This window comes from Mustela nivalis, assembly GCF_964662115.1.
Source record: "Mustela nivalis genome assembly, chromosome: 6".
Classification (NCBI taxonomy): domain Eukaryota; kingdom Metazoa; phylum Chordata; class Mammalia; order Carnivora; family Mustelidae; genus Mustela; species Mustela nivalis.
In genome coordinates this window covers 61,737,315-61,763,201 of record NC_139025.1, presented here as the reverse complement: position 1 = coordinate 61,763,201, position 25,887 = coordinate 61,737,315, and the positions used below count along the sequence as shown (strand labels likewise).

The 25,887-nt window shown below is 36.2% G+C and overlaps 2 protein-coding genes across 10 annotated transcripts in view; one reads left to right on the top strand and one right to left on the bottom strand.

Moving 5' to 3' along the window:
- Positions 1-166: 166 nt before the first annotated feature.
- INSM2 (INSM transcriptional repressor 2) lies at positions 167-2,345 on the top strand (the record flags this gene model as incomplete). Its single annotated transcript, XM_082737817.1, has 1 exon — positions 167-2,345. The coding sequence occupies one exon, from the start codon at positions 167-169 to the stop codon at positions 1,838-1,840; it is 1,674 nt and encodes a 557-aa protein (XP_082593943.1). The 3' UTR covers positions 1,841-2,345.
- A 1,627-nt stretch (positions 2,346-3,972) lies between these two features.
- The window catches only part of RALGAPA1 (Ral GTPase activating protein catalytic subunit alpha 1), a 256,054-nt gene continuing 234,139 nt past the window's right edge, over positions 3,973-25,887 (bottom strand). For 6 of the 9 annotated variants that reach the window (XM_082737788.1, XM_082737790.1, XM_082737791.1 and 3 more), the window contains 2 exons: positions 14,104-14,228; positions 3,973-5,320 (listed from right to left, as the gene is read on the bottom strand). In XM_082737788.1, coding sequence (XP_082593914.1) covers positions 5,172-5,320; positions 14,104-14,228 — 274 coding nt within the window. In that variant the 3' untranslated portion in view covers positions 3,973-5,171. Of the gene's footprint in view, positions 5,321-13,476; positions 13,508-14,103; positions 14,229-25,887 lie in introns of all 9 variants that reach the window. The other 3 variants (XM_082737789.1, XM_082737795.1, XM_082737796.1) reach the window with 1 other exon arrangement.

Below are 25,887 nucleotides of genomic sequence, written 5' to 3'. Positions count from 1 at the left end.
GGTCCTGCCTGAAGGCGACCGGTGGTCCCCCGGCCAGAGTCTCAGCTATAAAGGCAGCCCACGCATGACGGCTGTGGCGAAGCTGGGGTAGCTGCGGTGCTCGCCAGCTTTCAGCCCCCGAGGCGCCCCCTCTACTCTTTGCCCCCTGAGCTCTCCTGACTCTACCATGCCGAGGGGCTTCCTGGTAAAGCGAACTAAACGGACAGGCGGCTCATATCGAGTGCGCCTAGCTGAGCGGGGCTTCCCCAGGCTGGGGCCCCAGGGGGCGCCGCCCTTCCCCGAGGAGGCTTCCAATGCCCCCCAGCCCAGTACGGAGCAGGTGGCACCCCCCACCTTGGAGGAGGCAGCGGTGGCCCGTGAACTGTCGGGGTCGTCCTGTCGGGCGGCTAGGGTGAGCCTGGGGGAGGACAGGCAGGAAGGTGCTGCGGAGTGGAGGGCGGATGGTAGGGAGGGTCCCGGGCCAAGCCCCAGCCCCACGAAGCCGGCTGGCGCGGAGCTGCGCCGGGCATTCCTGGAGCGCTGCCTCAGCTCACCCGTCTCTGCAGAGTCCTTCCCTGGGGGTGCCGCCGCCGTGGCTGCTTTCTCCTGCTCGGCGGCGCCAGCAGCTGCACCGACCTCGGGGGAGCAGTTCCTGCTGCCGCTCCGGGCACCGTTCCCAGAGCCAGAGTTCCACCCAGACCCTGCGCCCCTCTCGGCCACCCTGCATGGCCTGAAGCGGGCCGCTGGCAATGAGCGCCGTGCCAAGGCACCACCGGGCTGCACGTCTGGATCTGCGGCCGCCGGAGTCAAGAAGCCAAAGGCGATGAGGAAGTTGAACTTCACTGATGAAGTGACCACGTCCCCTGTCCTGGGCCTGAAGATTAAGGAGGAGGAGCCCGGAGCACCATCCCGGGGTCTGGGGGGCAGCCGCACGCCACTGGGGGAGTTTATTTGCCAGCTATGCAAGGAGCAGTACGCGGACCCTTTCGCTCTGGCTCAGCACCGCTGCTCCCGCATCGTACGCGTCGAGTACCGCTGCCCTGAGTGCGACAAGGTCTTCAGCTGCCCTGCGAACCTTGCCTCCCATCGCCGCTGGCACAAACCGCGTCCCGCAGCGGCAAATGCCTCCACAGTGTCTTCAGCCGACAGGAAGCCGCCTCCTTCGTCTTCCTCGACCTCCCCAGACTCTGGGGCTGTTGCATCTTTCTTGGCGGAGGGGAAGGAGAACAGCCGGGCAGAGCGAGGGGCCGATCAGCACCTGCAGGCGAGGGACAGCTCCAGGGCGGAGCAGCACCAGGACAGCGCCGCGCACCAGAGCCTCCCGGTGCTGTCCCACCCTGAGCCACCGCTGCCTCAGGTCCCTTACACGGAGGGAGTGTTGGGGCGCCGGATGCCTGGGCCAGGTAGTGCCAGTGGTGTTGGGGGACCCGAGATCTTCATGTGTCCCTATTGCCACAAAAAGTTCCGTCGCCAAGCCTATCTGCGCAAGCACCTAGGCACTCACGAGGCAGGCTCCACTCGTGCGCTTGCCCCGGGCTTTGGCTCCGAACACTGTGCCCCACTCGCCTTCGCTTGCCCACTGTGCGGGGCGCACTTCCCGTCCGCTGACATCAGGGACAAACACCGGCTGTGGCACGCGGTCCGCGAGGAGCTGCTCCTGCCTGCTCTGGCTGGGGCTCCCCCTGAAGCACCGAGCCCAGGCGGAGAATCCGACGGGAGTGCTCAGCAAATTTTCTCATGCAAGCACTGCCCGTCCACTTTCTTTAGCTCCCCGGGGCTGACCCGGCACATAAATAAGTGCCACCCCTCAGAAAGTCGGCAGGTACTGCTGCTGCAGATGCCATTGCGGCCTGGCTGTTGAGGAAGGAGATGAGGAAGATTGTGCGGTTGGCCTTGGAGGAAACAGATAATGGGAACTTCTGTGGGGATTTCTTGAATTTGCAAGTTTACCCTCTTTCCTGCCTCTATTTTTCTCTCCTAAAACTCCCAGTAGTCCATGTTCCGCCAGAGAAGCGGACAGCAAAATGTAAAATCCCTCTCTAGAGCAGGTATGTATATGGTATAAACATTCGTGGTAAAGGACCGTCACTTTAAAGCCTTCTTGCTTTCCCCACGAAAATAGGATTTCCCCCCTCACTCTGGAGACCCTAATGAATCCTATATGACTTGTAATTCCTATGGAAAGTCGTAGTGAATGCGTGCATGTTTCAATATCTACAAAGGATTCTAGCTACCAAAAATGGTAGTCCTTAATTTTTTTTTTTTTCTCTTGCCATCGCAGGCGCCTATGTAGTTTCTGTCTCAATAGGGTCAGATATCTTGCATTGTATATTCTGTGAATTGAAAGTTATGTGATTGGTGCCAAACTTAACGGGCGGGGGTGGAGGAGGGTGGGGAAACACTTAAGACCCATGCCTGTGGGCAGGAAATGTAAGAGGATGTTTGCGCTTTTGGGGGATGTGGCTATCTCCCTGTAAACGTTCCTTTCCTCAAGTATTAGCCCATTCTTAAGTTAGTGTTTGGAGGTGGAGATGGGGAGGGTGCCACTTTACTTGGAGGGAGTTGGGACACCCCCAAAATTCTCACCTTTAGCTTTTTTGGTGTGTTTTCAGGAAGAGATACTTTAAAACTTTAAATAACAGCTTTTTGGAAACACAACTTATTTCCAGAAGTTTGACTGTTTTAATAGGGTTTCATCCAAATTGTTTAATCCTTCCATTGTAAATCTCATGCAGTGTTATTTATGAAACTATGTTCAGTTTAAGGAAGATGTTAATATCTATAATCCACTATGGAACTGAATGGTAATTCATTCAATATTCATTTTTCAGCAGCAACCTGTTTTTGAATTTTTGTAAACCATATTCAGTGTACACTCTGTACCCATGCTCTAATAGCCAGAGTTTGGGACACTGGCTGAGTATTGCTTGACAGTTAGCCCATACTTGTAAGATTCTTACCACCAAATAAATGTACATAGCTGGTGCTTTTTGTGTTCTGTGTTTGTCCTGAGAATTTCATTGAACACAGCCTATTTTTCAAAGTCACATTTCTTATCTCCCCAAAGCCAGTATCCTACTTTAGGATCTTAGTGACCCATTTAGACAGAATACAGACAGGAAAAATTATATTTTGTCAATGAATGTAATGGTGCTGAAATACAATGGGAAAATTTCCTTTGAAGTATGGCTTGCACAGACTGAGCTCCAAAAGGCTTTAAATCTAAAGATACTTTACTACCTAAAAATGTCAACAGAAAATATAAATATTTTTTCTGGGGGAAAAAAAAAGCAGTTTTATCTAAAGATGAAAAATATCACGTTAACCATGCAAATTAACTTCACTATTTCCAAGTTGGTGTTTTTACTCAATTTTACATATCATCAATCCATTAGCTGTTCATTTTTAAAAAATGAAAGCACCATAGAAATGTGTAAATAGTTACTTTGTTTTTCCTTTCTGAATTCTCCACCTTGGTTGTGGGAAACTGTCTGTATTGTTTAACCTTGTTCTCAGGCATTCTGTTTATTTTCTCATAAGCATTCATAGATTTTATTTTCTACAGTTTCATAGCAATCTATTTTTATTTTTAAGAAAACAAAAACTTAAGTGCACAGAACTCTGGAAGGTGGTTTTAGAAACTGTCTGCAAAAGGTCTCCCCCCCACCAAAGTGCATTATAAGAGAAACTGAAAATTTAAAAATCAAAGCATCATGAATCTAAGATTAATTGATGCTTTAACCAAGTGCACTGGGTAAACATTCCGGCTAGCCGTTATGTAGGTAAAATTGCCTGCATTTTCAGTGACTATGGTAAAATCTCTGAGAAGTTGGGGTGTATCCTAACAAGGGAATTCAAATTCCTTTTTCATGATTTGCTAAGATAACCTAGGTTTATGCTTATACATCTCTCCATTAATCATACAGTTCTGCTTATTAAGCCTGAAAACATATTAAAGACAAATAGACAAGAGAAATATAAATGTCATGGATGTAAGTGATAAGAATATTTTTATTGTATTATTAAATACCATATCTTTTTCTTTCACTGTTACAAATTTGTAGATACTACATGAATGATGATACATAATTTATACTTTATAGTTTGCCCATATGATGTATTTACACATGCAGTTAGTACTGATGTCATGCTACATTTCCTTAGGAGAAATCCGTTCAAAACAAAATATGAACAAAATGTGAGCAGCTTATTTACTGTAGGAAAATATTTCTGGAGGGTGGAATGAATACCAACCTGCACCAGCAAGTTCAGTATTAATAATATTAGATTTAATTTAGACTCCTGGGTCATGTTCGCTTTTCTTTTAAAATACACATAATTTAAGCAACACATTTGTATCAGAAAAGTTTTTTTTCTTTTTTTTCTTCCTCTCCATCCCCCTCAATTACCCTCCTTTTGGTACTCAGGAAAGAACACGGATATACCAGGATCCAGCAGCCAATATACAGGGCCACAATCTCAAAACAAAAATGGCATTTAACAGTGATACCATTTAAAAAGCAAAACATTAGAAAAATATTTGGAAGCTAAACACAAATCAAAGGTCAGCACAGTGATTTTTCTGGATATGGCATCATCTGCACAGCCAAGAAATGAGGCATTGCTTTGGGAAGAAAAAGTTAATGCTAAAATTATGTCAGTTGGAATTTGAGATGCTAAAAGACCATTTATTTTAAGCGTTTTAATTTCGTAACATAAATAATCCATAATATCCTATTATTAAGATTTGCAACTTTTGTTGTAACTTTACAAATGCTTAAATTTTAAAATTTACATTTGTAAAAAAATTATATATTTACTGAGCCATAAAGTTGCAATAGGGCACGATAAATAAAATAATGAGACTATCTGTCCAATTATAGTTTGGCTCAAAGTTAATCATGAAATTAAAAGTGAAACTGCTTAGACATAATTATCCAGGAAGGTAAAGGGTGTGGAATAAAACTCCACCCCCCCCAATATGGCAGCTTAGAGTGTGTGGGGGGAAAAAACTGAATAAACAACCCAAATCTAAAATATTAAGTTACAAATTATTTAAATCCAGTGTTTTCTAAAATAAATGTTCAGGAAGAAACATGCATGTTATGGCAAACACGAAGGCCTGAAAGGGTTAACACTATGTTCATGCTAAGGTGGTTACTGCTGATTATACTGCTAGGCTGCTTGTCTCCTTAGGATTTATTGGCTGAACCAGAGGATCGACGCAGCTTCATGGACATGCGGCTTTTGCTAGATCGAGGAGACATTGGAGAGGCCAGGTCAGCCCCGTCTACCTGCGTTGCTGTGGGAGTTTCACTGGATAGAATCTCTGGGTAGGAGCCTGTGGGAAACAGCAAGAGCATTAGTCCAAGTCGTCCGGTGTCTCATCTCCTAAGAAAGAATCTCTCTGCTACTGATTTGTAGCATGGGTCCCAACCCTTAATGAAGTCTTTTGAGGGGAAAAAAATAAGAGCAAAACTGCCTGTTAGAACAGCCTACTAATATTTTATTTAAACCCCAGTAATCTGGTGGCTCAGGTAATCATATTAGCAAGAAAGCACCAATCATTATTTCCAGAGCCAGAACTAATCAGAGAGCTCCTCGGAAAAAAGCAATTGGAAGCAAAATCTTTGGGCCAGACAGAACAGGGATCCAAAGCATCATTAACATGCAGGGAAGGGCTTAAGAAGCAGGTGAGAAGGACCAATTCCTGTCTCTGGGGTATAGGGTATAACCAAGGAAAGGGCCTTTCCTGCTCAAACTTGAAATTAATAGTACCAAATGGTTCCCAAAAGGAACACTATGCTGGGTATTTAAATACACTTTTAGAAAGGAGCAAGATAAACTCCTGGGAGAAGGGCTAGCACAAGAACTCTTATCTGAAATTTAAAAAAAATAAAAGACAAACTGACCCCTCAAAATGTCTCCATTTAAGAGATAAGCAATGCTTTTGTTTTCCTTAACTTAAATTTTTGTAGTTACTCTATCTAGTCATAGCAAGTAGGTAACCAGTAGAATAAAGATACAAAAATTTAGAAGCAAACACAAATTCAAATTGGAAAATTTTGTGTGTCATTTACGAAATAGTTCTTTACCTCTGCACTTCATTTCTTTTCTTTTTTTTAAGATTTTATTTATTTATTTGACAGAGCTCACAAGTAGGCAGAGAAGCAGGCAGAGAGAGAGGAGGAAGCAGGTTCCCCGATGAGCAGAGAGCTGGATGTGGGGCTCGATCCCAGGACCCTGGGATCATGACCTGAGCCCAAGGCAGAGGCTTTAACCCACTGAGCCATCCAGGCGCCCCTGCACTTTATTTCTATGAATTATGATTCTCTTACAGCAATCCTACAAAACTTGGCACATGGTAGGCTCCCAAATACGTAGTATAAAAAATTACATTAAAAATAAAAGCCCTTCAAAAAAAAAAAAAAACAAAATCTGCAAACATACAATTTAAAAAATTCTGTGTATTTTAAGGCACTTTAAACCAGATTTTCTGGGCCTTACATATGTGAACATTTTCTTTATGTCACAGACACACACATCACACAGGTTGCAGGCTTATTACAGATCTCCTCACTCTGCAGGAAAACTTTTGGCATGTTTGTTAGCCAAGGTAGCACCTCATAGAAATTTCAAGCATGGAAATAATCATACTAACACTTCCATTTAATGACACATTTGGGCCTAAATTGAAGTTATAGCTACTGAACAATCAAAACTGTTCAATAAGGGGTACTGATCTTATAGAGATATATTACTAAGAATCTATCTTGGTAGAACCCTTCAAACTGTTTTTAAGGTGAAATGATATAATCATACTTAAGAACAAACATAGGGAAGAAGTATTTTCTCACTACTTGGAATCCACGTTAATTGTCTTTCTTTTCAAAGTAATTTCTCCAACATTCTTTCTTTTCTAACTGAAATGAGGTTGGCCTTCAAAATACAAGGAGAAGGAAATATATTTCTGTTCACCTTTACTCTTCCTGAAGATCTGAATTGATTCATACTGGACCCATACTGGAAAACCTAGAGGAGAACATGAATCCATGGCCCTTTTTAGGGAAGCACTGCAGATGGATGGCAGAAGGCAGGTGAAGAGCGGTAGCTCATGCTTTTCTGATATGCATATTATTCCCAGCCAATAATGAGAGGCCTTCCCGTGGCTGTTTACCTTGAGATGGCCAATGTTTTCTAGCGGAGGTTTTGGGAGGAAGAGAACTATCACTGCATTTCTTTCTTTGTTGTGAATGAAGAAATGGAGTAGCGAGCAGAAGTGAGAAAACAAAAGAGAAGACAGATAACAGACATGAGAGACGCAGTGCAGAATTGTACAAGTGTTAACCAAGGAGCAGAGAAAAGAGTAGTCAAGTTTTTATTATGAAATTGGGCATGCAATGCATTAGGGTGATGGTGTTTCACAGTGGACAATGCTTTGTAAATTCAAATGTTATACTTACCAACTAACAAGTTCAAATAGGAAAAAAAAAGAAAAGAAAAAAGTCTATGAGAGATTCTATAAACATCTATCTTTTAAAGTGTTCATTGTACTGGGGGGGCAGGTTATCCTAATCATTAAATCATAAAATCTCCAGAGCTGTACTGTCCAAGACAGTAAGCATAGCCACATTAAAATTAATTAAAAATTAACATTAAGTAAAAATTAAAATGTGGGTCATTGGTGTATTAGCCACATTTTAAGTGTTGGGCAGCCACATGTGGTTAGAGCCAACCACATGTGGACCGTGCAGCTCTAGTGCATTTCCATCGTCATAGAAAGTTTTACTGGAGAATATTGCTTTAGAGGATGCCAAAATCATAGAATATTTTCTTCAAAACTAGCAATTTCTCCATGCCTCCCTTACTTATGCCTGCAGTGTGAAATCCCCCTTCAATAAACTAGGAGTCGAATCAGGCTTTTTAGTGTATGTGGTATACAGCTTATCAGTACCTCCTCATGTTTTGGCAAATAATATTTGTGGTATATACTCAGCATATTCAACTCCATACTTTAAAGAGGACAGATCTCAGTTTTTAGATGTAAAAGAATACAGTGATACCTACCCTTCTTCATTACACACCCTATTCTGCCCAAGTATTGATTTCTATCACATGAGTCATAAAGGATGTTGCTTTATTTAATCACTTCAATTATTAATATATCCTCAAGTGGCAAGTATCTGTGGGCTCCTACATCTGTTCACACTGTATCTCTAACATTCTTATAGTTGTCAGTACACAGTTTATCTTGATGGTGTAATTGATTCATATATTGTGCAGTGGTTACAATGAACTATTACAAGTAACATATTGAATATAACTTTGGGAGTCTATACAGATTATAAAAGGGAACTCAGTGGATAGTTCTTTGTGGCTTTGTTTGTACTGCTTGCTGACCGGTATGACTGGCTTAAAACTACTGAAGTTATTGGGTAAATAATAGCCTTTAAAAAAATATTGTGACTTTGAAAGCAGTTCCAGTGAATACTGAATTAAGAGGCACTGTGATGTGTTAGGAAGAACATGGGCATGTGTTAGGCCCAGGTTAAATGCCAAATCTGGCATGTTACTAGCTATTGGATCTTGGGCAAACTGATCCAAGAGGTTTTTCATTTTGTTTTGTTTTTGTAAAATGGAGACAATAGTAGTATTTTTCAAAGTTGTGAGGGATGAATGACTACATATGCAAAGATCCTGCAAATAGCAGGTTCACAGTAAGTGTAGCTATATAATAAGCTACCAGATAAGAGTAAAATTTAATAGACTTTGGATCAAAACAGATAAGGACTAGAAGGGACAGAAGTTAGGAATATGAAAATGACCACTTATAAAATATAACCACTGAAATGCGGAAAACACAATATACTGTTTTGTTTTGAGGAAGTTAAAAGAATTTATCCACTCTTGTGCTGATATTCCTACAAAATATAACCTTACTTATTAAAATGTATAGACTACCCCAGTACTCTTACTGCTTTAATATTGTTAAAGTAGCTGATTAGTGATTAAGATTAGCATGTATGCACCACTACTGATGTCATAAAGGAAACAATATGATTTTTTTTTTAAAGTAATTCCTTTGCCCAACATGGAGCTTGAACTATGACCCTGAGATCAAGAGTCACATGCCCTACTGACTGAACCAGCCAGGCACCCCAAAAATTAAACAGTACAAGAATACAGGCAAACAAAGTGGTTTAATTTTGAAAATATTCAAAAACTGCCATTATGGCAGACTTAGAACAAATTAGTCTAGAGCTTGTCATATTTTATCTCCTTATACATAGAGAAACTGGGTTTTGTGGATAATAAATGAAAGAATTAGGATTTAAATCCAGATCAGTCTAATTCAAAAGCCCATACCTCTCCCATGGCAACCTTAGCTATTTAAAAACAAACAAACAAACAAACGAACAAACAAACAAAAAAACTGATTTTTTTCCAGTGGGTAGAAATGTAGTTTTTAAAATAAGCTTCAACAATTTCTAACTTGTAAATATGACAGGTTGTAGGGAAATCTCTCTCTCTCAACAGCAAGAAGGGACTGAAAATATTTAGATTACATGGTAAGTACATAAGTAATAGTAAATATAATACCCTGACTCTGAAGTCAGACTTGGCTTTACCAAGAATCAGGTGACTCTGGGTAAGCTTTTCCCCCACCCTCCCATAGAACTGCATGAAGATTAAATGAGAGAATGTATGTATAGTACTTAGCACAGTGCCTAGCACTCAGTAATTGTTCAATTATTCTTTTATTATTTTCATTACAAAAATTTTTACATCTGAATGAATGTTCTATGTGGAAACTGAACCTAGTAATTATTGTCACAAAAGGTTAATGGGACTTTAAGACTGATATTATTTGCCTCTCAGACAACACATAATAAGCCAAATTTTCAAGTTCAAAATGCTGAAAACAGGATACAATTTGGCTGCTTGTAATTTCAGGCTAGCCTAGTGATACATAAATATGATCAGGAATCTGTTTTAAAAACAAAGCAAACACATATATAGCTTCTGTTATATGTTGATGGAAACTGATAATTGGCAACTTACAAATAATATTTAGGATATACTTAAGTAACTATCTTCTGAGGGGCTACATTGTGTTCTTTCAGATCATTTCAAAGCCTGGGAAGGGGAGGTAAGTTTAAAATAACTTTTAAAGAGGGACACCAATTTTATAAGGTTATTTAAACAATGGTTAAATTTTGATGATTTGAAGATCCAAAGAGATAGATCTGACCATCATAATACTATCTCATCTGCATGTGGCAATACAGATTTTGTGAATTAACTGCAAAACTGAAATTAGAATGAAGATCGGATGCTACTCTAGGTCTTCACCATCACTTTATCTAGATTATCTCTTATTTTCATGGCAAAGAAATATTTGAATCTAACTACTAATTTTCATTAAATAGGAACCTGTATGTAACCTAAAGGAAACTAAATTGGTCTGTATGTAGAAATACACATATATTTATGTGTGTATGAATACATAGATGCATAATAGAGGAAAAACACCAACAAACTCTCTAATATTTAGAGTGCTAAAATTTCTAACTTAATTTGTAGAAAAACAATAAATACAAAGGGAGGTATTCACTCAATTAAAATAACACAATACTAGAGGTAATTCTAGATATACTACACCATAAGCATTCAAAATATTTGTGGCTGATCACAGTAAAAAAGACATTAATACTGGAAGAAATCATAGGTATATTTTTGATGTTGACATAGAGGAAGACAATTTAATTAATATTTACTGTGTACCTTCAGCAAAACATGATCTTGTTTCTTTTGTTGCTGGCATTCTAGAATTTTATAAAAAAAAAAAAAAAGACTTGAATGTGATGTTGGGAAAGAATATCTAAATTTTGAACTGGTTACCAGTGTACTCTGGTGAAAGAAAGGAGTAATTTCACTTTAAAGTTTAGAGTCAGATAAGCCTCCATGAAAAAAAAAAAAAAAAAAAAAAGTTTAGAGTCAGAGATGTTCATAAATATAAAAAAAGTTTAAAAAGGAGGTCACTGTAAAACTTTTGATATTTTCCACACACATGCCTGACAAAGATAAAGGGATTTTTTTCCTGTAATTTTTTTTTTTAAATAAAGGACAAGAAAAATCTAATAATGGTTTAATGTAGTTACAGGAGATCAACAAAGTGTGACATCACAATATCTCCTTCAATGACCTTAGGGATAAAAATAATTTCCCTTAAGTATCAGTCTACTGTCACAGAGTCCATTTTGAGAAAATACAGTTATGAAATTTATGGATCAACTATGATACACCAAAAATATTTCTCATACTTATTTAAATAATACTAAAAATTATCCAGAATAATCTTCTCTTGGATTTCAATTCAAACAGCTGGTACATTAGTGTTAACCAGAAAGCAGGTTTTAGATCATCTTGAACCAAGTTAAAGTTAAGTAAACTTAAAAAAAGAAAAAAAAAAGGTATTTTTCCACACTATGCTACAGAATGGAATTATATAATAGGACTGGCTAGAAAGAATATATTTATTATATGATCATACTGGCATTTCTTTAAAACTTAATTTCAAATTATTGCATTTGTTATCATTTAGCATATCATTATGCATATGGAATATGCATAGGACAATCAAATGTTGATTATCAACTGCAATTATGAATGCATTTCTTCAATGTGACAACTAAATTTTATTATTATGCTAAAAAAGTAAAAGTGAACCTAAAAAACTTCACACTATTATGTAATTTTTGCAAACCGTAAGTCAGGTCCCTATTGCTATTATGTGCTTATTTCACTTCTTACTTCAACTTACAGCTTTAAAGGGAGTTCTATGTGTATGAAGTGGTTTATGATAGGATAATCAAAATCTGAGATGACCAGAGGAAAAAGATAATCGTTCTTCAGATGTCATAATGTTTTTGTTCCTACAGAAGGAGCAAATATTTCGCTTTTTTAGTATTGTGTTGAATTGAGAACCACTCTGATAAAAAATATTTTATCTTTTCTAAGTATTAGAGTCTGCAAAAAAACCAAACCCCAAAAAACCCTCCAAATATATTCAGTAATACTGGAACGAGTTATTTACAGATAAAAACATCCTTTTAAAATCTTAGACTGCATGTTTTTTAATGGTTCCTAAGGGCAAAGACAACTAAAAAAAATTACCTAAAAATAATTTGTAGCATAGTATTAAGTTTATGTTAAAATTCACATCTTCATTACTATTGAGATAATGAAATTTTAATGAAGTAGTAAAATACATGAAAAATGAAGCCAATAGAACCTTGACTTTGTTGTTCTGTCTCAGAAAGCAAGAATACGACTATCCCATATTATATATCTGGCCAAATGTGCAGGATAATATACACAGTAGGAGGACACTAAGTAAGAAGAGGTATATGAAGGACTCCAGTTGATAAACAACTACAACATGAAAACTGATGGCTTTTATAAATGTAAGGAGGAAAGCTAATCTGAATATTCTTATTATCAATATTTTTCAGTTGTGAAACTTATGATTCAACTATGTGATATATGAAAGTGTTATTCACACCTGTTTTAATTAGTCTGGTATTTCTCAGATAGTCTCTTGCTAAAAAATTAAATTTCCAGTTGTACCTAACTAGTAGTTTTTATTTGTTTATTAATTTGCTTTTAGTATCTTTTTTTTAAAGCATCATTCTTAATGCCAAACTGAGTTATTTTAGATTGTCGATCCACTGAAGTGAATCTAAAGACTTTTTAACCTCTTTCTCTTTCAAATGAATCAACCTAGTCTATATAATTTTCCTCTTTCCTAGGTCTTTTATATTAATTGGGAAAGGGCTCTAAGATTTTTGGGTAAGATTATTTTTATAATGGCCAATTAAATGATGACAGGAATGGAAACTTTATTTTTTTTCCCAAAATAAACTAGGCCAGAAAAGGACTACTATGCCTCTTAAAACTTATTTAATATAAAGAAAACTTACATATCATAAAGAGAATTTGAAGGTTTCTTATGGTGAACTTCAAATATATTATTTTTTCCTGCTCCCTTGAATACCATTAAAATAGTCATCTTTGTATTTCAGGTGCCTAGTACTTTGGCACATAATAGAGTAAGTATCTGATGAGTTAAGATATCCAATAACAATGCAACACATTACAAAATACAAAGACACACCATTTCAGCTCAGTAGTACTATTTTTTTCATGCTGAGAAACAAAAAAAGTCAATACAAGAAGGTGTAACTAATTTCAACCAACGGCTGCTTCTAATTATTAGTTGTTTTTATCCCAGAACCAGGGTTAGTGTTTCATGCAGACCTGGGTTAGTAACTAGAATTCTGGAAGAAATTTAGTGACAATTTCTGAAATGTTTAGTATGAATGAGGGCAATGTTAAGTTTGCTTATTGTCTGAATTACAAGCTTAGTGCTTGCTAGTTTTTAAAAAAGGAAATGGGGAAAGAACAAAGGGTGTTTTGGTTGACACTTTGTCTTACCTTCAGATAAACAGAACTGATATTTAATGATCTAAAGAGGGAAAATAAAATAAATGAAACAATCATAAGGAGTGCAAAGTATCACAGAAAAGGAAGGCCATGAGTCAACTTATTTTCTTACTGATTTTTTTCAAAATTAGTTATTTGTAAAAATGCAGTACCCTCTTACAGTCTTTAAATATTAAAAAATAATTTACTGTACCAAGCACTTCTAAATCTAGACAGTTTAACTGTATTTGTAAAATTACAGACATAAGGCAATATTCTTGGCCATAAAATTTGATCCTCTAAAGGCGAGAAAGAGTATGTGCTCAACTTGTGTTTCTTTTGCAGATACTTCAGTAATGATCCCCTGAAACACAACAGTCACTGGCCCGTAGCTCAGATAAAATGTGGTGCATGTACTTTAATGAAGATTGTTGACTTCTACAGGAACTGCATTTAGGTAAAAGAAAGCATAAATTAAATTTATAGGCCAAATTCAGCTCTTAAAAAATGAAAAACGTATTTCAATGACTGGAGTTTTATTCAAGCAAGTTTTCTACTATTTTAAGAGTTTAGAACAAAAGGGTATTGCATTTCAAGTTCCAGTAATGACAAGTAACTAATACTCGCTTTTCATCTTACCGGCATCAGATGGTAAGTGATGGTAGGGAGCTGGAGAAAAAACCTGTGCTGCAAAATCTTCAAATGTTGTTGGTTCTAAATGGTGCTGGACAATTGTTTGCAGGTATCGTGCTCTCTCTTCATAGCTGATTTCCTTCAGTTAAGGATGTACATAAATGCAGCTTATAGTGGAAAAGGACAGAACTTATCCAAAAGGACTACTCTGATTGCTAAGCTATTATTTCTTAATAAATGTATTCACTTCTCACATATCATTTCAAAGTATGGCTTTTTAAAGAGGAAAAAAATACTGTTTTTAACATAAGTTTACTCTTCAGGTGATACCACTATACGTGGCACCTTAAGAGGGAGATATTTATTAGAAAACAATGATAATATAGCTAAACTGTTCAAAGAAAGAAAGGTTACCATTTACTTGAGAAAGGATTCAACTGCTATCAGGTCAGCCTAGGCTCATTTTATCTTATTAAATTGGCTTCAATCTGCAGGTTACTCTGAAAAGCCACACAATAAATATTAGAATGCTGCTTAAAATACTGTCTGTAATTCTATATTTTTCATTTATACTTATTGTGAAAAATTCCTGCATATCTTCTTCTTTTTCTAAAATCCCTGTATTTTCCCAACAATTGTTCTCATTTTGAATGGAAGACTACTGTTGCTGTAATCCTTGAATAACTCCATGTGGTTAAGATAAATACACAGTTGAATCTGTATGTCAGGAAAAAATATCTAGTCAATTATAACACTGAAACAAGCAGGAATATTTGCAAAGAGTCCACAGGACTCCTAAATACCGTCTAACAAAGCATCTACAGGGCACTGACACTGACAGAAAAATACTGTACTTCCCTTTCACCACATTTTCTTCTCTGATATTATTGACAAGCAACCAGTACCTTGAAGTGTTGTTGCTTTGAAACAACCCTCTCCAGGCTTCCTGTTTCAGCAGGCCTGATTGTGCTGTTAGCACAGAGAGGCGAGAAAGAGAGAGAATATTTCTGTTGTTCACGAAAGCAACTATGGAAATGGCTGTCAAAATGTAGAGCAGCAGGCAGCAACATACAATTATCAGGAAAAACTCACATGCTGACTTCATGTCGTATAGTTCCTGAACTGAGAAATCAGTTAACCTTTCTTCTACAACTTTTAAAAGTTTTCATGCTGTATCAGTGTGCTATGTTGACAGGCTTTACAGAAGACATTTCTGTAAGTATGAAGGCTAGTAAAAATTTGCCTATTGATTTTTCTTTCGTCACTGAATATTTTTCAAAACCCATTATTTTCCTCAAAACTCTTTATTCTTTTTTTAAAACTGCGATTCAATTACTGTAGCTCTTCATTTCTAGAAATTGTAAACTAATCCTACAACCAACGCCAAGAAAAAAAATTTGTAAGGAAGATAATTTAAGGTGATAATTCAGTTGGAGCTAACACAGCCATAGTTACATTTACAAAAGGTTATTGATTAAGAAGAGGCAAAAAGCTTAGAGTTAAAGGTAAGACTATACTCATTAGGTACTTAGACTGTGCTGTCTTTTGCCCTCTAAACGGCTTGAGTACTCTCTTCTCGAATTACAACTTATTTTATGCATTAAATGTTGAAATCTGAATTCTAATTTCTTGGCACCCATTATTTTCAATTCTGTACACTGGGACTGAACTTTGAAGAATTCTACTTCTCAGGAGAAAATGCTATATTAAAATGATCAGTGGAAAGGATTTTATGGAAGAAACATAGATATTTTTGAATGTTATCTTAGAAAAGTAATATAGCACACTTTAAAAAGGAGGTATATGGTTATAAGTGGAAGAGGATGAAACTGATGGTTCAATCTAAATAATACCACATATCTCAGAACTTGTTGGAAAGTACTTTTTTCATTGGGGGAGATTCACAGCTGCCGAATTTTCTGCAGTTAATAGAGTCCTTTGATTCACAGCAGTGCCCCTTGTACAAAAAATACTGGCCTTTGTGTATTACCAGAAACTAATTTTCTATTTGGCTGAAAAGGGAAAAATGGGGTTATTGCTTCTCCCTCCTACAGAGCTTTTCATTATGCCTGATGCACTCAACTTCTAAGCTCTTCTGAGAAAAAAAATAACTGAAGAGGCAAGAGGTAGAAAAATGAGCTTGTTAGCACATTAGAAGTGAAGTATCTTGGTGGGCCCTAGAAATTCCCAGTGGTGTGTTAACTTATCACTCTATGCATGCTGGCACTGATAGTCTCCCAATTGATCACTCTCTTTTCGCACCAAAGGTGCTGCCAGGAAGCAAAGGCTGAAGGCCCACAGGAGAACAGTCTGCTATCAAAACAAGCTGTTTTTAAAAGTCTGCTTGAATGGGTAAAATGCTTCATGAAAAGTAGGGTGGAGACACCTACCTGCTTTTAAAATGCTCTACTTTCAGAGGACCTATAAATGAAATATTTTACTTTATCTTATTATATTTAGAGTTTACACAAAAAAATTAGGCAGAGGGAAAGCAAATGTTAATATTTCTAAGGCTAGGAGGGTATTTCCAGTGTAGTAAAATTTAATAAAAGCATGAATATCTACATACAATACATATGGAGTACAATTCTATTTCACTATTACAAAACTCTGAAGAAACTCAAATATAAAGAATATAAACTGAATATTACTGAAATTACCCAGCTACAATGTATTCATTTTGTATAAAAACACAGATTTTCTTTTTAGTTAAAAAAATCTTAAGTAAAATGATGCTCTAAAATGGTTTTTAAAAGTTCAAGTCTAGGTGTCAGAGTCAGTGAAAAAATTAGTGGTTAAATTTAAATGAAAAACCATAGCACTTTTCACAAATTAGGCAGGCTAATGTCTGCAAGTTCCTTTTTGGGGGGTTGTCTATGGTAACTCACCTTCTAAAAGCTAAATATTCTTTATAATTTTCCAAGTTTGATGTAGCCAAATCAACAACATTGAAACAAACCAATCTAATCTACAGTACTTACATTCCTCCCCCCTTCTAGAAAAGAGATATAAGGAACTCTACTTAAACCACAGTTCTGAGTCCATAAACAGGAAATTTCGCGATTGAGACGATGATAAAATCAGTTTATGGACATAAGGATTAACAAAGAGGACATTGGGAGATGGGAAGGAGAAGTGAGTTGGGGGAAATCAGAGACTGTGGACTCTGAGAAACAAGCTGAGGTTTTTGGAGGGGAGGGGGGAAAGGGGTAGGGTGAGCCTGGTGGTAGGTATGAAGGAGGGCACATATTACATGGAGCACTGGTGTGGTGCATAAACAATGAATTTTGGAATACTGAAAAAAAAAATTAAAACAATAAACAGTGCTGTTAGCATCTGCAAATGGTAACCATAATCCAAAGTGGCTAATTCCTCTATCTCCTCATAATAGATCAGACACTTACTCCTTAAAAGGCAACTCTCTAGGGAAGAGTTATTAGTACCTATAAATTGAGTGGCATACACAAACTTGATCGCTAGCAACAACAGGATAGCTCAAGCTTTATTCCTACTGTGAGTGCATGTTGCCATTGGCACTGAGATTTAAAAAAAACAAAAAACAAAAAACAAAGGGGTGAGATGACAGGGAATGGTAAAGAAATTCAAAGTAAAATTTGAAGTACAAGTCTAAGTTGAATTAAGGTTTTTGTTGTAAATTTAAAACAACCCAAGCCAAAACTAGCTAATAAAACACCACTTGATGAGGGAGACTTTTAGCTGGTAGGAATCTTTAATACAGAACTAGCCAATCAAAAGAAATAACACACAGGTGCTGCAATCACAGCAATATAATTATCCACTAATCCTCCTTCCTTCTACTTTCTGCAGAAGCAGGAAAGGGGGGAAGGAATATTACTATTCTAAAAATAATAAAGGGAATTAAACATTTTTTTCTAGTATAAACACTTTAATCTGTGCTTTATTTACATTAACACTGTTATTCATTTTAGGTAACTACTCTTGATTTTAAACTTACATATGAAATTATTTATGGCCCTCTGTCATTGTGTCAATACCAGCTGTCAAGAAACTGGGGTTCAATTTCAGCCTGGTCCTAGAAAGAGATGCATGAGTTCTCCGTGCAGCAGTATATGTTAAATGGGGATACCACCACCTGCTCCTATTTATGTAATAGGGATGCTGAAGATAAAGGATATAAATATAGGGTAACCCAAAAGTCCGCCTACATCTGTGTTAAACATAGTTTTTCTGACTTTTGGTTCAAGTCTTTGTAAATAGCAGGTGCTGTCTCCCTGAGGGCAATTTTCAACATCTGTTTAAGGAATATACCTGCCTTCATGTGCAAGAACTCCGATAATATTTCTTGTTTGTGGTATGTACAGAGAGACTTTTCACTTATTCTGATGACAGAGAAAATGGTTTCTCATGAGAAAAAGACAATAGGAGGAAAAGCTACTACAGAAGAATAATTAGTACACTTCTCAATTCTACCAATGCATAAGGAGGATATAGAAAAGGTAGGTTTGGTTTTAAAGAAGCAACAACCTTTCATTCTCTACAACCATTTTCTTTTCTTTTCTTTTTATAAAAAAAAAAAAAAAAAGAAGTAATAAACATATATATACTTAATTGTTAGATATACTGTTCTAATTATGACAATTATATCACACTTGCTAGTCACGTCATTCAAATATCTTATATCTTTATTAATTCATCTGATTCTTTTACCAGTTATGGAGAGACCTGTATTAAAATCTCCTACTATAGGGGCACCTGGGTGGCCCAGTGGGTTAAAGCCTCTGGGTTAAAGCCTGAGCCGAAGCCTTTGCCTTCAGCTCAGGTCATGATCCCAGGGTCCTCGGATTACAACCATTTTCTTAATAATCGAATGTAATTGTGAACTGCTTTTACTTAAAGGGAAAAACCTTCAGTTTTGTGATCACTAATTCCAAAGCATGCCCAATAGGTTTTATAAACATTTAGCTAACTGTAATTGTAACTACCAACTGTAGTTGGTAACATTTCCAAAAAATGGAAGTGTATGTGTGTATGTATAATGTACATAGCAAGAATGAGTATGAAGTATTTTTCACCAAAAGTAGTTCTGAAAATTACAATTTTAAGTATATGTCTGAGACCTATCACTGCTTAATTTCCTCTTAAGTTCAGATTTAATATTTTCTTTCCTAAGCAAGAAAGAAATATTGGCTCCTTTATAAGTAAAGGCAAAGTATTAAGTGTTCATATCTACACTCCATATCATGGCCTCAGAGATTTAAGACCCATTCTGAAATTCCTAAATTAGTAAGCACTTGCCTGCACTCAGATATTTCTGTGGCTTCATTGCTGTTTTAACGCTTAAGGATTTTATCTCCCTTCTCTGTATGGAAGATTCCAAGAACAGTAATTGTAGGAAGAGGGAGGAGAGTTCTGCCTCCTGACTTAAAATATGGAGAGCACTACTTACAATATTCACCAAGTTTGTAAGACGGTTGTGGTAGGAGTTTTCACATCACAGAACTCGACAAATGCCACAAGTCAGGGCCTCACACTGTTCTCAGAGCCAGTTGTTAAACACTAAGTATGCCTTTTTCTTTGTACTTGTCTTCCAAGTGGGGAGACTAATATCATAGGAGCAGAGACCATGTCCTTTTTATTTTTATATATCCAGCACCTAACACAAGACCCAGAAGTACTCAATGACTGTTAGTATGTTATAGAAGGAATGAATAAAGCTGGTCTGATAGTTGATAAGGAGACCGTTATACACAAAATCTCCTTCCATTAATCCCAGTTTGGCTCTCCAGAAGCAAAACCCTTTAGGGCCAATATAGTTGGGACTTTACTATGACTGGATTTAGAGACAGAGTTTGAATCTTCCTGTGAGAGTTTGGTTCCACCCCTACCCTTGATCTTGCTGCCTTCTTTGGAAGAGGAAAAAGTGAATAAAACATGTATGTATGTATATACACATAAAGTTTAATATTAAAAAAAAAAAACTAGTAACTTTCCCCCCAAAATCCTAAATGCCTAAAACAGAAATTCTATAAATCTTGGAAGTAATTACAACTCATTACAATTTAGCACTGAAATATTTTGCCCCACTGCTTGTGACAATTTTTTAAATTTAAAGAAATCTTTAAAATTTTCATAAATTCTACAATGGTATGAGGCAAGAAATTTAGTTAACAAACTAATTCTGTTCATTTCAGTGGTCCTCTGTAAAAAAAGGAGAAAGGGAAGAAATGCTGAGAAACTCTTTAGATAAAAATCACATGAAGGGTAATTTCAAAACCATTTTAGACAGATTTCTTTCTCTCTTTATTATTAAGGCAGATTTCTAAAACTGCTCTGGTACACTATAAGAATAGATGTAACAATACTCTTGAAAAATAATATTCAGAAATTTAAATATTCAGGTTTTGAAAAAGGCTCTCTTGAGAGGGTTTATCCCAGGGCATCATTTATTGAGACTATTTTAGGACAGTATGATCTAGAGGAAGGATACAACAATCATCTGCCAATATTACTTTCAGGAAAGTTAGCAAAATTTGCAAAATGTTTATTCAGCAATAAGCTTTGCCTGGATGGAGAATACAGACAGAGATTTGCTCAGAAAAACAAAGCTGCTGATCTGTAGAGTTGGCACTAGAACCTTGGTCATTTAATAGTCCAGTGCTCTTTCTATATCCAATCTCAATGATTTCAGTTTGGTGTGGGAAAAGAAAAGGCATAGAGACATTTTAGTTAGCTCAGGGATGGCCAGCACAAAGACTGTTAGCTTAAATGTTTATATACTAGATATCGTATACAATACAGGAAAAATCCTTGGCTCTAATTAAAAATGAGAAAATAAAGCACATTTGGATTTTTACTTCTAAAAGGCCTTGAAATATCCTCAAATATTCTAAAGCAATGTCATTATACAGGGTCTTGGAGAAATACTGAAAAATAAGAATTTTATGGAGATACAGGATATATGTAGATATATTTTGTAAGTACATCTCAAGGATCACATTAGCAGGCTATTAGCAGTAGTAAAGGGTCATATTTTCTTGAAATATACAGGACAACTAAGTACCCCATGGCCTAGGCACTCCTCATTTATAATATGAGAGTAAACTATACTTGCTTACATTATAAAGCAAGATTTAGTAAATTAATACTCCATTTCTTTCCTACAGTAGCTAATTTCTTTAAGACACATGCAGTGTAGTTCACATAAAGTAAAAATTTCCCCTAAGTAAATGGAATGAATCTTGGTATTAATATTGTTTACTTGTACTACCTTAATAGAAATTCTTCTGAAAATCTGCAACAGGTTATAACAAATTATTGTGTATAATTTTTATGATGCATTATACTAATGAAATTCTTTAGTAGTTGCTACTATCTATGCAATGAAGGAAAAGCTGTGATTTGTCAGAGTAGACAAAGCTGGGCTTTAATCCATCCTTTTAACCATACTGCCAAGTCTATATTGTTTTCACTGCGTCTCAATTAGGAGACAGGCAGGACACCTGGTACTTCTTTATCTAAGTCCCATGGGCTGCCAGATGACTCAAAATCCATAACAGGTGCTAAGGCAGTGTGAGGATAGTCCTATTATTGAAAGCTGGAGTTGAATAAAATTTGGACCATATATAATTGCTCATAAATCAGTCAATTACTAAATGAAAACATTAAGTAAAAAGTTGATAAGCCCAATTCTACCAAAGTTCATGTAAATACATTTAAAAAGATTAACCTTAAATAAATAGGATTAAAAATTTAAACCTCCCTAAAGGTTCTGAAAATCCTTCCTGATTTAATAATCCAATAATCACTGGTGGTTTCTAAAAAGCACTAACATGATTATGAAATATGTATATTCCACTTTCATGAAAGTTGTATGAAGTAAAACACCTAAAAGAAAAACCGAGTTACTTAGATTTCAAATTTAATGAAGTTAAAATTTTAGATTCTTATTCTTGGTAAGATGTACTTGAAAATATTATCATTAAGTAATAACAAGACTTTCATAGTTAACAGAATCACAAGTATTAGTCTAAGACTTTTATAAACATTGGGGAATGACTAAAAACACTTTGTATTGTTCCTTCTCAGAACAAAAATTTCAGTGCATTAAAATTGAGGAAATGTATGTGTTTGAACTAAACACTAAACTTGGATTCTTGCTAGAAGATTGCAAAAGGGAAAAAAAGTAAGTGAAATTTTACAGTGTACAATTACTTATGTATTATCTCTACCTAAATGTGTACTAACATAATTAAGATTTTGTTTAAATGCTCTAATTATCAGGAGTACAGAAAAAGTGATTTATTATCATGGTAAGTAGTTACAAAGTACAACAAACTGTCATTTAAGACTGTGTCATAGAATCTATGATAAACAGTATATTGGCTTAAACTAATGCACTATATGCCCCTAGGGAATTATGGGCTTAGAGACTGGACTTTAACATCAAAATCTACCCATTAATCTTGACTTAAATATAATCTATTCTGCAGTAAAAGGAAGAATGGGCATTCAATGAATTACTGTTTTTGAAATACTGCACTGGTGCCCATTTACCAACAGCGTTTAAGGGGACATGAGGAGATGGACGACTAGTAAATTTTACAGACTGTTACTATTTCACTAACATGCATTTGATTTTTCACCAACTTAGCAAGACTATCCCATTTAAAAAAATTTATAAATTAACGGACATGTTGCAGAAATAATAATACTGCAATATAATTTAGTCAACTTAGGTTCAGCTGAAATCATTATCTATGGAAATATGCTATAGGGTCAGGATCCTGGAGGCTGAAGTAAGCTGAAGTAGATCATTGTTTCTTTGCATCAGAACCACCAAATACTTGGTTAGACCAACCAGAAAAAAAGGAAAGGCCAGCAGTAGTGTTTATACAAATACCAGGGCATACAATGCTTCATAAAGGGAAACATCCCTCTTATTTTTAAATATACCTGAAACAGACTTCAAGGAGATAGAGAGAACGAACTAGAAATGATTGAAATAGTTATCAGCTATTCATTTAAATGATCAATCTGGTATTTAACCCTAAGATTTGAGGACTAGTTTATTTACAGTGGATTATTTTAGCACTTGCAATTGTTATGCATAAGATTAATTTACATTTCTATATTAATGTAGCTTGTAGGTATTCAGATATTTGGAAATTCTAAAAAAAACCCCACAGTATAAAGGAAATTAAGCCAAATTTGTGTTTAACTTTATCTGATATATGGACTGTGCTAGTTTAAATCCATTTTCATCTAAACATAAAAAATATCATATCAAAACTGACTTTTGCTCTGTTATAATCTGGTGGTTTTAAAATGGATAATGCCATGTTAACAAGGAATTACTACAGGTGGTTGCTTAAATATATTTATTTGCTTTCTTTTTATAGTAGGTATGTGCTAAATAAAAGTCAACACTCCTATCAAGAGTAAGTAAATGTAGAAACATCAGTTCTACAACAGCTATTTTTGCTCCTTCTCTTTTCTGAATAGCAATTAGTAAAGCAACCCCTTCCCCTCCTCCCTAGTGCTGTCAAGCTGTTCAGAGCAGTTTGCAACTCGACAATGGTACCATTGTGAATGCTCTCTGGGCTTCCTTCCCACAGAGAGTTAAATGGGCAGTTCCTGCTGCCCATGATTGGTGTCCAGTGAAATAATACTCAAGAGCCAGGTTTTATCAGCTTCACGCCAAAGAAGTGAAGCCAGGGAACCCAAGCCTTCATATCATACTGGACCATATGCCAACCCTGATGGCCCCAAAGGTTTATCACTATGAATCAGGATCCATCATGTCCCTTGTGAAATTTCACTTCACATACCTTATGTGAAATGCAAAGCTTCACTAAAAACCAAACCTTCTTTACAATTGGCATGAACAGATGGACGGTAACAGTGGTTTGGCAAGCAAAAGTTAAGATTTAAATAGGCTGTATTCTAGTGTTTGAGAGGAAAAGCAGTTAGAAGAAAATGGGGAGATTTGTGACCCATAGTTTAATTTTAATTCCATTATTGAGTTATTAAAAATTCAATGGAAAAACCCCTTATGTTTAATAAAAGGAAAAGAACGGATTAAAAGCACTGCAATTCCTATGTCAAACAAGGTTAAAGACTAATTTCAGCTTTACATCCTTCATTCTTTGCTCTCTGAAATCCACAAATAGCATCTAACTCTACTGCTCTTTTTATATTTAAACAAAGACTAGAATAAAACTTGTACATTATGCAGTAGGTGTAGTGAACGATAATGTGAACATACCAGTGCATCTTCATCACTAATATTAAAAAAAAAAAAAAAAGTTTAACAGAGAAAAAAAAAGTCCCTGTTCTATCCCACAGGTGAAAATTTAATGAAGATGGAAGTAAAGAAACTTCATTTTGTTATTTTTAAAGACAGTTCAACACCTGATAGAGTTCTCTACCTTCCTTGTATTGCATGCACTACGATCTGATCCAACTGTTAAGACTGGCATATGCAGACCATACTGCCGCACTGGATTTGAAAAAACAGGTAAGATGGTGGTAGTCCTTTCTTTCCCTTTGCTATTTTTGCCATAAAGCCAATGTGCTATCAGAATAGGATGAAAAAAAAAAAAAAAGCCTCATTTATCAGTAACATAAAAAAGCATGATAGTGTGTAAAAGCACAAAAAGGCTTAAAAGTACTTTACAGGAAACGTGTAAAGAAGGCTTGTTATGCAAGAATGTGAGTCCATCATAAAACTCAAGATGACGAAAATTTCAAATGCTCTTTTTGAAATGGCAAATGGATGTAAATATTATCAAACATTCAGAGAACTCCTTAGTCTTATTGCTAGCTATTACTATTAACTAGCCTGAAAATTACAGTATAACTAAGTATAAAAATTATTTAAATAATCTATAGACTAACTCATTTTAGAAAGGCTTTACTATAAAAGGAAAATACATTCAACCTTACCCTGCTATTCAAGACATAAAAATTATATAAAAGCAAAAGGAATTGTCACCTCAGACACTGGCTGTTGTATTATCGGTAGTAACATTACAAAACCAAGTTTGTTTTATTTTGTTTTTCTGCTAGACTGCATTATTTGGTTTGGACCTCATCTGCTATTACTCTTTGCTTTGCTTTATATCATGCAATACTGAGAAACTCCTATCTCTGAGCCATGTTACACTTTTATCCCTTTGTGCTTCCCTGGTAAAACCATTCCTAATTTCCTCCTCCCCACTATCCTCTCCCACTGTAATGAAATTAATCACTTTTACCATCCTACTTTGTAGGTATCACTACTGCTGGACTCCTCATCAGAGGACACTTCATTAACTACTCACTCATTCACCTACCCATCCATCCATCTAGACTGTACCAGACTGTACGCTTTGAAAGCAGTGACTCTTTTTCTATCGCTAGCTTTTCTTTCACAGTGCCTCCCATATAGTAGGTAGTCAAGAAGTATGTGGTGAGTAAATGAAAGATCCCAAATTGCTTAGCAACCTTTTTTGGGAGGTAAAGAAATACAAACTTTTTTTTTTACATGAACAAGTCTGGATGCTACTCAACCTCTATTGAGATAGTCACTTTTTCCCCTTTTATAATTACTTATTTCATAAGATTTTATTCCTTTATTTCTGAGAGAACCTTAAAAATACTTATTTTGAAGTCATTTTGATGTTGTTCAGTATAATCTTTTTTTAATACTTAAATCTGTCATTGGGGCATTAAGTGTTCTTAGAAGAGATAAAAATTGAAAATATCTCTGCAATTAATATAATGAAATGGAAGTTGCTCATATACTGAAGTCATTTTTGTGAGTTCCCA